Genomic DNA, 15,048 nt, shown 5'->3' on the forward strand with positions numbered 1-15,048 from the left:
GGCAAATGAGTGTCCATTGATGTCTCCATGCATTACATGCTGCTGAGGTCAACATCCATGCAGTTGGACTTTTACTATGAGGGAGGAAAGCAAACTGTGCAACACTGATGTCAAGAAAAGAGGTTTAGCACAAATGTACTAAAGTGTGGGTCAGTTCCTTATTGGGGTGAATTACCGTTAAACTGAACATGCGTTAAACTCTGATTCGCTATAGCACAGACATCCAAAGCAATTATCTTGGGAAAGGGAAAATGCAATTCTATTTATTCCTAAAGAGCATGAATAATTTATAACAGACACTCAGAGTCAAATACTACCGAAAAAGGAGGAAAGTCAGCAAACAGACTTTTTAAAACCGAAGGCTGTCAGGATTTTCGGCGAAGCCAGAAGGGAACTGACCAGAAAGTGTTCCAAAAGACTTTTTCCAGCTCCCACTCAAAAGCTATGAAATCGGTTCTGATTGCTGAAGAGGTACAGCTGTACTAGTCATTCCCTCAATTCTGGTAAAAAAATCACAAGGCTTCTACTGTACGCATTTTAACAGCAAGTATTTTAAGCTGAAATAAAGAAGTATTTTCATCAGTAAGATTGAGTAGCTTTCCATTTAAAACGGAAGGCATAAAACGACTTCCAGGACTATGTATTGTAGCTAAGTTCAGGAATAATCAAAGCTGCTCGCACAGTGTGAACCAGCGACGCTGGATCTTATCCTTTACAGGAAAATTATACGGGAAAAAATAACGAGATGCACATTTTCAACTTTTTGAGCCTAAAAAAAACAAATGTTCATAGTTTCAGTTCAGTTCAGTTCAGTTTTCAGTTCAATCTTGACTGGCCCAACTCAATGGAATTCAAGTGCCAAACCTACAAAAATAAGGTGCCTCGAGAAGGGTTAACATTTCTTGGCAGACTTGGTAAACTGTGTGAAAGTCATTTCCTGGAGAGAAATCCTTCTTTCTGTCTGGGAATCTCTCATCCTGTTTTACTAGCCCCCTTTCCCTCCTTCTTTATCCTCCCTTTCCCTTACAAGCCCTACCTCTCTCCTTCACCCTTTCCTCTCCTTCTCCTTCAGGCCCCCTCCTCTATTGTTTTTCACCCTTATCTTTTGTTTTGCTCACTTCTATCTCTGTCTCCATCTTTCATTTCTCTGCATTGTTGTTTTCCTGCAACTGGCGTCTATTGCCTTGAGGTCTCTTTCTGCACCATCCTCTCGACAAATTATATTGTTCAAATATTGGATGGCAGAAGTTTCCCGGCCTTCCTTGGACAGTGAAGCGATGCTTTATGCTCTCTCACCACACACACCACCACCCACTAACCGATTGCCCACATTTTTCTTCAGCGCTGCCTCCAGAATTTTTGCATCACACACATCCACAGACACACAAGTACACACAGGCATGACCCCACACACACACTGACATATGTATATGCACGTACATACAGACACAAAACACTTCACACACATCACTCTGCAGGCCAAGGCTGTTTTCCAGCTGTTACAGCACTATTTCCCATAGCTTAATGACTAACAGGGGGAAAATTACAGTGCTGCTCTGATCCCATTAAACAATCATGCATGATCAAATGAAAAGCACACATTCAAAATCCCTCCAGATGTCCCTTTGTCCAATGTGGTTGCTACACCTAAATAACTAATTTGTCACCCGCCACTACTTGACTCAGTGAAAAGTCAGTGCACAGACAGACAAACTGACATTCACAAAAATGTACACGTCGCTTATAGTTTCCACAGACATGCATATCACTCACACGCTAGAGAGACTGACACTACACCGAGCAGCTGAGGTGTAAGGCCACAACCACTGTTAGTCTACTCATATGAATTTGCATAACATGGTCCAGTAGATATATATATATATATCTAGAGGCATCAGAACTGAAGACAGTATATATATATATATATATATATATACAGCATGTGTGTGAGTGCACACCTGTGTGTATATATAAAATAATGCACAACAACTCTAAACCTGAATCCTGCCCATAAACCTTTGTGTGAGAACAGAAGTGGCAGAAAGAAAAACACATAGAGAAGAAGAAAATCCCATTTCACACTTACCTACACCTCACAGACCCCAGCCAAAGGGTATCTTCAGTTCTGATGCCTCTAATTAATCCCTCACCACCCCAAAGGAACAAGGCTGTGATATTTATCTACGTATAACTCTGTTTTTCCGCAGGGCTGTCTTGTGGAACAGTGGCGCGCGCACACCCGCACACAGACACACACACACACACACACAAGCATCCTCATGTGAGGACTGGGACAAAGCATGCCAGAGAGCGGCTTCTGTGCACACCACCAGCTTATAGATAGACAACTCCACCAAAGCAACTGAGTTCTAGAGTCAAGGGTCAAAAAGGGAGCAAACACTCATTGTGTGCACTAACCTACTGATGTGTCTGAAGGATCTCAAACCTACCAAGCTTTGCCCTGTCCAGATGTGCCACACAGAAGCAGTTCAACACAAGATCAAACCATTTAATTATGCTGAAAATGAGGAAAGCACGAAAACACCTTGGAAATATCTTTGCACATTTAATTTTGTTGTGCATGCCCTAACAAATTTTAGTGAAGCCATTAAATCTTAACACATAACATGGCATGCAGACTTTGTTCATCTTTGGGTAATTAGAACCCTGATGTCAGTGGCTAGATCTTCTAGGTCTTAAATGGGATGGACCACCTTCTTCATTGTACTCTATTGTGCCAGAGAAGTCTATTGTTATCACTTCTGTCTATTGAGACACATTCTGCTTTTTAAAGCAAAAGTTTTATTGTCCTGGATGATCACAACAATTGCACACATGGATTCTTTGTAGTGCTGGCAGGCGGTGAGTGATTGACTGACAACGAAAAACAGCTGATTTGCAAAGCGAACTATTAAGCGAGCTGTCTGTCAGGACAGCAAATGACAGAGGAATTCTCTATGAATAAGGAGACAGCAGAAAGTTTCCAGTTAGTCGTAATGTGTTTGCATTTTCATTTCAGAATTTGTTTTTACAGTACTTATGAAGATACAGCACCCTTCCCTTGAATTTATCTGAGAATTGCCCCCGGAGCCTGAGGACTCTGTGTGAGTGTTTGGTTTCATGCATGCATACTTCTGAATAAAACTCAAAGAAGCTGGTGTGAGGGAAAGAAAAAAGCAAAAGAAATTAGGCAGAACATTTAACTGAACGGAGGGGGCGGCTTTTCTAGTCATCTGGGAGTCAATGATGTGCCCCAGAGTGTAGGAATCAATTTCCCATGAAAGGGCAACGAGTGTGAACCCAGCGCACAGAGAGGGGCGCAAAAGGGGTGTGGAGAGAAGCGCTGGGGTTGGGTCAGGGGGTCAAGCGTCTCGGCTCTAAAAATCTGCCGGTCTTCATAGCGCCTTATGACAATGGTGGGATTGCAGTCCCCGTGTTTTCTTAGACTGAAAGAGTAAGACAGGGAGAGAGACAGAAGGAAAAAGAGAGAAACTGACTGGGGATGCAGTTTCCGAGAGTCATCCAGAAGTCGCCAGCTTCCCACACCAAGTAGATGGAGCACATGAGGCAGAAGCTGTTTTCCTTGTGGTGCTAAGCAAAGCAGACAGCTATGGGGGGGAGACTATGAGGAAGGAGAGAAAAAATAGATTTAAAGAGAGAATGAAGAAGTGTGGAGTAGGTGGGGGGGTTGGGGGAACAGAAGAAGAGAGATGAAAACTACATTGTCTAGGTTTGTCTTGATAGTTTGTGGGGTGTTTCCGTCAAGGACAGTCAGTTTTCTTTACCGAGACTCTACCTGTCCACCGCGCCCCACAATCCCTTTTCTCTCCCAAGCAGAACCTATCTGTGGCATGATGGGAATGAGGGGGGGACCTTGCCCCCCCCCCCCCACAACAGCTGTACTAAATTTTGTGGTAAAAAAAAAAAGAAAAATCACACAGTCAAAGCTGAAGCAGCCCTCTGTACTTTGAATTTTTTTGGGAGCAGAATGCCACTTTGCGGCGACGGGCAAAGAGCTGCAGGATTACGTGACTCGCTGACAGGAGCAAATTCTCAGCGCGCAAACCGATGGAGCTCAGAGCCCAGCCCAGACACCGCTATGGCTTCGGCACAGCCTGCGGCCCGGTGTGCGTCCGTCTGCTTGCATGGAACTGCAGCAGAAAAAAAACGCCGCGCTACTGTCCCACGCTCAAGTCCACGCACAAAGGTTCCCAGTGTCTGCGCTTTAAACGCAGCAACACACATTATGTCTTTCGAAAGTCAAATGTGAATCCCCACTCTGTGTTTTTCTCTGTGTGTGTGGATGCTTGGGACACTCAGTCAGACTGTTACACAACGCAAAAATCAAACAACATGGGGGCGAAATGTGTGGGTGTATGATGGGTCTCGGGGTTTTGCAAACTGCTCTGGTATGGTAGCTATTTACTGGCACATAAATACTGTGAGTATTTCTGCATTAATTCTAAGGCAAAATTTTGCTGGCGTGCCCACCCCCACTTTCCTTCTTGAAAAAAGGGAGGTCAGTTTGCCGGCATTTTAAAGACTGTGTCTGGCCTTCCCAAAGTTTCACACGTAACTAAGAGAGTATTTTGCAATTCTGTGCTTCTCTTCAGTGAAGGTTGTTCAGCACTCGGGTACCTGGGGGTTTACACACATGGACTGTACATGAGCTCAGTTTCCATAATCAAATTCAGAGTGAAATGAATTAACAAGAATAAAACTATAAGGGTTAACAAGGATATTTTTTAAAACAAATAAAAGTAGCGCGTTCGGACCAAATGACGACCGCTTTATCGCCCACAACCTAATAGTTTTTTTTTAATCGTCATTGCTATTGGTACTTTTTTCTTAGGGAGGGGAGAGCGCTGTTTTCTGATTGGATCCCAGCTCTGTCCGTCAAGCGCAGTAAGCCCGCCCCTTTCCTCTCATTCCGCCCCCTGAATTCTGACTCCTCTAACGAATAGCGGACTTTTCTGACCAGCCAGGAGTTTATCGGATAGTGTGGTGTTGTGATCCCCAACTATTTTTACTGCAAGAATTTTCTTAAAAAAAATTGTGCGCAAGGTAAGCATACATTGTCTTTGAAAAAGCTGTGTGTATAGACTTAGTTTGATTATAATATTTTCTTTCGCAGAATATTAAGAATTACTTAATAGATTATTATAATAATTATGGACAACAGTATTTTTTTACAACACATGGCGTTGGAAGCGCAATTTTACTGCTAACCGGTACAGGTCGCTTATGTGGGATAAAAAAAGTGATTTATGTTGACAAATGGTAATTCTGTTAAGTACGAAATAAATAAAATAAAGAAAACACTACGCAGGACGTTGGTTGGTTCGTTTGGTTGTATTTCGAGTAGTTCGTGAGAGTGGAAGTGATTTATGCTCCATTAATGAGAGAAAATGAATGCATTTTCGGAGTAGTGCTGGAATTTCCTTTGGAACGCGCACGAGTCGAGAGCGCGCACCGACGTACTGGACTCAGAACACCCTATATCAGTGTTCTTCGGGTTAAGTTTAGGGTTAGAGTTAGAATTAGGGTTAGGATTAGGGTTAGGGTTAGCCTTAAATTTAGGCTTGGAGTTAGGGTTAGAGTTAGCCTTAATTTAAGTTTTGGGTTGGAGTTAGGGTTAGGGTTAGCCTTAATTTAAGTTTAGGGTTGGAGTTAAGGTTAGGCTGACTGCTGTAGGGTTTGTGCTCTTTGCTGTAATCATGTGACCATTTACAGTGGTGCGCACAGCTCAGGTCCGAGGGAACATCCAGGCATAAGGTCCACATCTGTAGAATAAACTTACCTGTCTTGCTTTGTGCTGTATTTGCCGTCTGCAGGTTCTCTCTTCGGTCAAGTGTTTGAGGGTTTTGATTAAAGGTTCATCTGAAGACCGAGGCGGACAATGCCGTTCAGAAATGTCTGATTTAAACAGGAACAGTACTACTCTTCATTCCATACTTTTAAAGCAGGCTCCCCTTCCTTTTGGCCATATTACGCTCATGCATTGGAGTAATGGGGACTGGTGGGAATGGATCCTCCCCAATATTCAAGAAAGCTCCCGTATAGTTTGTCTCAGCGCCGTCACTGTTATCTTCTGCTCCACCAGTAGATGACAAGTTGTTACAACACTGCACTCAATTCTTTGACCACATGGCACTTGAATTGAAAAATTTTTGTTATGTACTGTCTATACTTCGGAAACCCTCCCAGATATTCAGTAATTAAAAATCTAAAGTTGTTTTTTCAAACTATAGGTCATTTGCTCATATAGAGATTAAAAGACATGGCTGTAAAGTAATAAGTCACCGTAAACATGTATAGTTTAAGACTAGAGAGAAAATAAGAGTGTAAGAAAGAGAGACGTAGAGATTATAAGTTGATATAGTGATGTAGCAAAAAAGAAAAATGCGGTTTGAACTGAGCTCTTGTTTACAATGTCTAGTTTTAAGTAGTTGATCATTGTTTTCGCTCAAGAAGAAGGTTTGGGAATCACCGTTTCCTGAGACATTTTCCTCACATCTGTTTAGTAACTCTATGTGCACACTGGCATCAGCTTTCTTGCCTTTCTATTGAATACCATTTTGACTCAGTGCTGTAACATCCTGACAAACTACCAGCAGTGCCAGCAAAAGGGACTTTGCCAAAGAGTGAATCATAGTCATTTTGACAATTAAGATGTGTTTTATTGTTTCTTACTCCTAGGTTTTCCAAGAAATATATAAAGTGGTGTTTTTGCTTATGCGGCACATGTCTGTGAAAGTTTTTCGGATTAACATAGAACTACCTTCGAATGGGGGGGTTGTGGTGGCGCAGTGGGTTGGACCGGGTCCTGCTCTCCGGTGGGTCTGGGGCTTGATTCCCGCTTGGAGTGCCTTGCGATGGACGGGCGCCCTGGCCTGGGTGTGTCCCCTCCCCCTCCGGCCTTACGCCCTGTGTTGCGGGGTTAGGCTCCGGCTCCCCGCGACCCCGCATGGAACAAGCGGTTTCAGATGATGTGTGTGTACCCTTGAATTTTCACCTAGCTGTATAAAGGCAAAAAGTTACATGGGGCATGAGAAACTGGAAGGCAACGGAAAAGGAGGACAACAAGATAAGGAAAAGATAAGACTAGAGTGATGACATGCAAAAATATAGAGTTCAGCTATGAATAGGAGGATGTTGGACTGGGGGCATCACTGAAAACATTTACAGTGCAGATTTAGAAAGAGAAAATGTTCCTTTGGCTGTGAGCTCTGCTGTTTGTCCTGAAAGCCGGGGGAAAAGTTACCGGACTGAGACGTGTGGAAAAGCAAAAAAAGAAAGATTTTCTTATCTCTTGTTTTGTTTAGGGTTATTGGACTTGACAGGACAAGTGGCAAGCTGCAGAGACGGGAAGGGGCTGTGGGAAGCAAAACAGAACTGAACCAATGAGCGAACCGACCAGTTAAAAAGTAGGATGCACTGAGGATGAGGCAAGAGATACACACACACACGCACGCACACATGTTGCTGTGGACATGTTACCATGGCAGACAACATCCTATTGTTGTATTGCGTTCACAGTTCTGGACCTTGTTTCCAGTGCATGGTGTCTCCCTGCAGTCTGACTCTGGTCTAAAACAACTTTGATGCGGGGCGGAGGGACAGACCCGCTGTGACCGAACTGGGCTCTCTTCTGTAATTTGCAGTGCCTCGACAGCAGCTGTTTCTGCAAAATTTCAGCCCCACACACTGGCGTTTTGACAAAAATACCCAGACATGGAGAAAAGAAATGCAGAAACAAAGTGTGTTTTTAATCAGAAGTTTACATGCCTTATTTGATCGCTTCCTTTTCTTTTGCCCTCTCTGGTCGCTCCTTGTTCCCATTAGAAGGGCAAAGTATTGTGGTTCTATTGAGTTTAGAGCCCATCGATAGGACTGCGGGTGATCCATTCCCATGTTTATTCCAGCAACCGCACGGCAACACATATGTATTCTATGAATGTGTGTGTGTGTGTGGAGATTGCCGCACTTTGCAAAAGTGTGAAGATGCGTCCCTATCCGTGAGGGCGTCTATGCCCAGCTATGTGAGAAACTCAGTTGTGAACATTCCAGAAAGTTAGCGGCTGCCAGCTCTTCACTTACCGGGACACCTGTGTTGGCTGAAAGGTGTGTTGATCATCAGTCATCTGCACCTTTCGTGGAGGGCAAAAGATAAAAGTGAAGGCAAAATTAAAGATCAGGAGACGGCTGATGTAAAGAAACCACAGCTCAGGACAAAAAGGAACAGGAAGCTTGCAGTTAACGCGGTTAAGAGACAGGTTTATGTAAAGTGCGTACCTAACAATCTTAATCCGAAAAGGCTTCAAGAGGGTGGCAAAAGCTTCCCTTTTCTTGGCTGCACTGCCGCTACCATTCACAGCACCTGTGCCAAGGCTTGACCGATTCTTAATGCAATAGCTGCTAATCAGCAGGGGGTCAGAGTGACCCGAGTCCCTCCATTGATTTCGTCTCGTAAGGCCAGACTGCGGCAACGGGACCATAGACAACCAGGTCATGCGGGTTACTGTCACCAGGCCACCATCGATCATGTCGACTGTTTGCTGACACTAATTTCTGTTAGATTTCAGAACGTTCATCTGGTCCTGCTTAAAACCCTAATTAAATTTGGGGTCATGCTGGGGACCTGGGAAAATCTACTTTTTTGAGGGGGAAAAAAAAGACATTATCGGGATTTAGTTTTTCAAGAACCAATTAATTTTTCGCGATAACATTTGTCAAGCTGAGCTGAGGTTTCGGAAGTTCAGGCTAAATATCACTTTGTAACTGTAAAGCGGTGAAACAGAGCATCTGCTCCAATGGACCTTTGGCTGGTTTTATCATGTTTACTTTTGAACCACAGCTTCCGATGAGGCAGAGCCCAGGACTGATAATCCTTTAATGAGGGCAGGCAGGCGAAGCAGCATGCAGCAAATTCTCCGTGATTCGACGTGCATTCCCCGAAGCAGTCAACTCTGGGACCCCCCGAGCTGTCTGTCCATCTCTCACGACCATCCTCTTTCCCACCCACAGGGGCCTTTTGTTGAAGAGCAGGACATGTTCGTAGCTTGAATGGAGACGGAAATGCTGCTGAAGCCTGGATAATAGAACACTAAGTGGATTGAAGGAGAGAGAGCGAGAGGAGGCGGTCAGGGAGTGGACACGAGGGATTACGGATTAATCCGGGACAGAGCCAGTCCCAGCACTGGCCCTTCTTTTGAGAGGCAGACAGAGAGCTGTGGAGATTATTGCGCTCGGTTTGTCGGCATTTAAGAGCTTTAGCGTTGTATCAGACTTCTGTCTGCTTCTTGGAAGGAAAAAACGGACGGTAAGGGTGACTGCATGAGCTGAAGCACAACGCCGGGATGCGGAAGGTCATCCGTTGAAGAAGAGGAGTAAGGGAATACTAGGGCGGAGCAGGACCATGGACTCCTCTGGGCCTGATCTGGAGGGTTGGGGAGGCCACAGACAGGACCTGCATGTCATCAGTGACTGAAGGAAAGGTTGCAGCAGCTAAGGATTGTACCTGGCTTGTCACCTGACCACGGATTCCACGTACAGAAAGGGATCACAGAAATTCCATCTCTGTCTTCCATCCAATTCCCTTTCAGGTTAGGAGAACTGCTGGAATTTTTTTCTCATTATCCCTCATATTAACCTATGCAATGTCCTCTTTTACTACATTTTAGAAGTACTGTAGAAGGCACAGTGTGGTATACTGTGTCTGGAATGAAAGAAGTAAATCCATTTCCAAAACAAGATGTAACTTTTGTGCATATGTGTGTATGTGGATTCGGGACCAGTCTTGTAGTAAAGTTCAGTATTAGCTAAAATCAGCGCCTTTTAAAACTGAGTCAGGGAACAAACACATATCTCATTCCATTGGAAGGAACCTCCTAGAATTAGTTATTTCCTCTGCTCTGTGGCTGATGATTACTTGAAGTCCCCAAGAACCTTGCGCTATTTGCTTGTCCTGCGTGTCTGAGGTTCTTCTTGCTTCTCAGAAACAGGACATGGTCAGAAGGATGGCGAAGTACTGGACATAGTCCAAACACATGCGAAAAAGGCATTTACAAGCCAATAAAATCCAATTAGCAGTTCTTTAGTTTTGAGGACGAAGATGCTTGGGAAAAGGCGTGTCTTGAAAGAAGAAAAAATCCACCTCCAAAGTTAAATCACTTCAGCTCATTTTTCACATGCCTAATTTGGTGTGTAACTGTTTTAACAGTTTTTTTGTTCCAAGATATTTTTCATTATTATGTTATATGATTATTATTGGCTAACATTGTAGTAATATGACAACAGCTTGCAATTAACTGCAAAGAAAAAGTCAATTAAAATATTTCATGCTCATTCTGTGTGGAAAGACATTAAATTACAAAACCTTTTTTCTTTTCCCTCTATTTTACAGTGAAAACTAATGATGAATGGCTTCAATTTGTGACCCCGGTCATATATTCAGCTGAAACTGGAATTATTTCTGAACATAAAATTTATGTATAAACAGAAACCTGAAAAACAGTGGACTTCATACCTCCAACCACTGAGCCTTCAGCTTCCAGACCCCAGGATGTGTAACGGGAGATGTTCCACTGAAGTGTTCTGGATTCTGCGAACAATGAGTGACATGGACTTGAACTGGGACAAGCCGTCTGTGAACAGACTCTGCTCGTGAATGGCACTCTCGACGATACCATTCATAATTATCGGAACATTTTTTTCACCCCCACTTTCCTGGAAGGAAGGGGATTTTTTTTATTTTAACTTTGCTGAAATTAAGGAATTTTACCCCATAAAACTGTCTTTACTTGGCATTTAAATTAGCATTAACTGAATATTATCTGAATTCCCATAAAAGTGCCCATTTGGTCAGCATCATGAGTCTGGGTAAGCTACCCGGGTTAAAGGGCTTGGTGTCAAGTTCCCAGGGCAAACGTCGCTTTAAGAGCGACCTGTCCGTCGATATGATCAGCCCCCCGCTGGGCGACTTCCGCCACACCATGCACGTGGGCCGTGGTGGGGACGTCTTTGGCGATACCTCATTCCTTAGCAACCATGGGGGAGCAGGCGGGGGTGAGGGGGACCTGGACTCACCCGGGGACAGGGGGTCCGGGACTACCAGTTTCTTCTCTCGCACCTTGCGACATGTGCGCAAGACCCCTGCCCGACCCAGGGGGGGCTCCAGGGACCTCTCCCCACCACCACCCCCCGTTTCCCCCATCATCAAAAATGCCATCTCATTGCCACAGCTGAACCTGGATGCTTCCAACGGCTGCCTGCAGAAGGTGCTGTTTCCTAGCTCACCCAGCTCGCCTGGGGACATCGCATACTCGTACGGTAAGACTTTACCCTACATTTAGGTCTAAAAATCCATGATGATTTTCTTAAGTCATCACAGGTAAAGAAGACATTAAAACAGCCATCCCTGAATGATTAGTTTCATTATAAATTACAAGGGACAACAAGACATTGCGCAATAGGAAACTTCATGCAAAGGCACAGCAGTGGCAGGAAGATGATGTATGCAGTGTATAGGAAAATTATGCCAATAACTGGAAGAGACAGTAAGACACAAGCAACCGTGTGTAGGCCGAAGTTCACATTTGTGCAATATGATAGGCATCTTTTTGATTGGCCACATGGTATATAATCTCAACTGTGTAAAAGCAAATGATTGTAATTTTCTCATTCGTAATAATTAGTAAGACTTGGGAACACTACTGTCTTCACCATTTAATTTTAATTTAATATCATTAAGTATATAAAAGTTATCTTTACACTGCAAGATGAAGTCACTTGTTTGAAAGCCCACTTAATCACCCCTGGAATTTATTTAATATTTACTCTGACACTTATGTCCACAAGTACTGAAGACACCACCACTGCTCTGGCAATTTCATATTCATATACCATCAGTTCTCCTCACAATAGCTCTGCAAACATGCGGTAAATGTTTAGTCTGAGCTTGAAAAATGCTGTTTCGCCCAGCGCACTCCTACAGAGGAGATAAAAAAGGAAATTTAACCAAAGCCTACAATGAGCACATACTGTATAATTTGGCACACACAAACGCAGGGTTTGCCCAGTAGATTGCCTGAATATTTTCAGGATGATGGTAAGTCAAGGGGCATAACCTAGACAACAGCTGTACATAGAGATACACAAAAACTGCCAAAGGACAGTGGGACTTTCCTCTTTTTCCCTTGCTTTTACTATGCCTGCAAGCACTGTGAAAGAGCCTCGCTGGACCACCCATTGCTCACCTCACTCACCACCAGTGTGGGATGGGGTGGGGGTGATGGTGGTGGGGGGGTAAACGCTGCAATCCCTGGAATTCCCCCAATCCTCAGATATTTACCCAGTGCAGAAGGAACTGACCCAAAAAGAAGAGCATGAGTGGAGAACAACAGCACAGGGTTTCCAGAGAGACCCATGGTATATACTCATGCTTCTCATTCGTGTCACCATCCTTCAAGATATTTCTCACACTCATTCTTTTCTACCGCTCCCTCTGTGTCTCCGAGCTTGTCTTTCCTCCATTTTCTCTTCCTGCTGCTCACCCCAAAACTCATCCAAGGATAAAATCTATCCCCTTCTACCTTTTCCTTCCCCCAAGCTGGCAAACAAGTTAGTCATGGCACTAAGGAATGTATGGAGGTGGTGCTTGTGCATTTCACTGGCAATCACCCGGGACCCGTTTCATTTGCTTATACAGACACCTAGGGGCAAGTTCAGCAAAATGCAGTGCAGTCTGTTTGAAGGTGTGATACTTCCCCATACATGTATGCAATGAATCAGTCTCATGCTTCCTTAGATTTAATGCTACTTTTTGTGTTGTCTCATATTTATGAAGGAAACTCTAACACATGCCTTTAAGGGAATGGTGACAGGACATTTTTACAGCATTTTACTGCACTCAAACTGGTCTAAAAATGTTCAGCACACCTTCTTTTATACTGGCCTCCCGTGTGTCCACAGGTGTGCAGTCTGGCTTCCTGACACTGCCTCGCACGGCCCGCACCGACCGGCAGATGCAAGATACTTCTGGAATGTACTCCCCTGACCTTCGTCACGAGTCCCTCCCAGATGATGTTGGCTTCTCACTTGGGCGCTCTGACTCCATGACCTCGTTCACCCTGGACCTGGGGCCCTCCCTCATGAGTGAGGTGTTTGCCCTGATTGACAGCCCCAGCTGTGGTCAGATGGCCAATCTCAGTTGGATGAAGGAAGAGCAAGATACCTCGGTTGACCTGGCCATCGACCGCCCTGCAACCCACTCCGTCACGGATTTAACAGCAGAACCACCTTTGCAAAAGGACCTCAATGGCAGGCAGAGCCCAGGGATCCAGGCTTGGGTGGAGGACAGAGGAGAGTATCATTCTAACACAAAGCCAGATCTTGTAACGGGATCCATAACAAGAGTGGAGCCGGGCATGGAGGCAGAGAGGTTTCAAAGGGCCGCGGACGTGCTGGCACGTCACTACGGTGGAAGTGGCCTCATGAAGAGGCAAGTGCAGACTGATGACAGGAACCTCCCACACTGCAGTCCAAGCCTTGACCCAAGCACCAGAACCCAGAAGAGAGCACCTTATGCCTACCCTGAAGAAGAAGATGAGATCAAAGTCTGAAAAAGTGGATGCGTCAGTATTTAGCACACTCATACATGTCTTCAGGTTTGTGTGATAAGAAGAAAACATCTCAAAAGTCTATGTACATCCCAGTTATTCATTATGTATCTTCCGGCGTTATAGATACTGCAACTGATAGGATCAACACCCCTATGGAGTTTGGGTTCCTTGATTCAACGGGACATTGACTATTTTAGTAAATAATCACTCCTCATTCAGCAATTTGGAGGTGATGATTCATCAGTAGGGCAACACTAGCAGGGTTGCAGAGGAAAAGCTCAGGATGTCCGTAGAGGGTAACAAGGGCAGAGCTAAGGGCAAAGGTAAAGAGAGCACTGGACCATCTCTAATGTGGAGGACAAAGAGAAGAAGTGAAATTTTACTTGGCTGTGTCAAATGGCAAAGAAACTCAGTGTGGCTCGACCTGTTATAAAAAGGACTGATTGTGCGAGATCTATTTTTACTCAGGTTAATGAATGCTGAAAGTGTTTTATACAGAATGCTTGTTTTACCCATATACACGCTAAGCTATAATTGCACAAGTCTTGCAAACTGAAGATAATGCGGAAAGCTTTTTCAAAAGTGTTTGTCTAATTAATGTAAATACTTTGTGTGTTTTAGTTTGCAAAATTTTCACTACATATTACCTTGTACCTTATCATTTGTTCTTAGGAGCAGGATCTTGGCAACCTAATACATATGATCCTAACCCACAGTACAGATTGTAACAGGATGCTGCCTGAATTTAGTAAGTAATAATCTTTTTGTGTGAATTCACCAGGGTCTCGCACTGGGAAGTACACTGAGTGCAAAACAGAAGGCTGAGTTTTTTTCCGTAAGAGGTTGTCTGTATGTACGAAGTAAAAGATGTAACCAGCTTTACCTTTAAAGGATCTCGTTGCACAAATGCGGAATATCATATATTACATTGCTTAAAATCCCTTAAATATATTGCATTAGTCCCAAGTAAAATGGTCTGATTCTATAGTTAACTGTTACTCTATGAGTATGAAGTACATATGTAAATACAGTATATGGTAACATTTATACCAAGCATAGCTTCAGCCTACAGCAATGGGTATCATTTAAGTAACGGAATTAACCATAAATACGTATTGCAATGCTTTCAATATGGAAAGAATGTACTCCTTGTATACACTTTTGAGTAACGAGTTCATTAAGGTATAAAAGTTACATATATGAATGCTCTAAAAGTATACAGAACAAACTCAAGTGTAACTGGTGCACTTACAGAGAATAACAAGATTCTAATAATTATATGTGACAATAAAAGGCTCTTGACAAACCCGTTCACCCTGATTTTTCCTTTGCAAGCTTTAATTGAGGTACAAAGACAAAACAAATAATTCAAGTCAGTCTTTGAGTAATAGTAAAAAATGTTGCATAAATACAGCCTTAATAAACA

General features: G+C 43.7%; 1 protein-coding gene across 3 annotated transcripts; it reads left to right on the top strand.

Annotated features, from left to right (window-relative positions):
* Positions 1-4,970: 4,970 nt before the first annotated feature.
* LOC108926065 (cdc42 effector protein 1-like) lies at positions 4,971-14,902 on the top strand. 3 transcript variants are annotated; one of them, XM_018738521.2, is made up of 4 exons: positions 4,971-5,064; positions 9,028-9,605; positions 10,406-11,331; positions 12,973-14,902. In XM_018738521.2, exons 3-4 carry the CDS (start codon positions 10,872-10,874, stop codon positions 13,620-13,622), a joined length of 1,110 nt encoding a protein of 369 aa, XP_018594037.1. In that variant the 5' UTR covers positions 4,971-5,064; positions 9,028-9,605; positions 10,406-10,871; the 3' UTR covers positions 13,623-14,902. The 3 variants fall into 3 exon arrangements, with proteins under 3 accessions (XP_018594037.1, XP_018594039.1, XP_018594038.1); XM_018738522.2 differs by having other exon boundaries at positions 5,046-5,064; positions 9,310-9,605; XM_018738523.2 differs by lacking the exon at positions 9,028-9,605.
* The last annotated feature ends 146 nt before the right edge of the window (positions 14,903-15,048 follow it).

The sequence above is a fragment of the Scleropages formosus genome, chromosome 3 (genome assembly GCF_900964775.1).
Source record: "Scleropages formosus chromosome 3, fSclFor1.1, whole genome shotgun sequence".
Lineage (NCBI taxonomy): Eukaryota > Metazoa > Chordata > Actinopteri > Osteoglossiformes > Osteoglossidae > Scleropages > Scleropages formosus.

What these genes read in the sequence shown, in the direction of transcription:
- LOC108926065 (XM_018738521.2), top strand. Translation starts at nt 10,872, where the DNA reads ATGAGTCTGGGTAAGCTACCCGGGTTAAAGGGCTTGGTGTCAAGTTCC. An exon ending in GGACATCGCATACTCGTACG is followed by an intron (nt 11,332 to 12,972) that starts GTAAGACTTTAC and finishes GTGTGTCCACAG; the next exon opens with GTGTGCAGTCTGGCTTCCTG.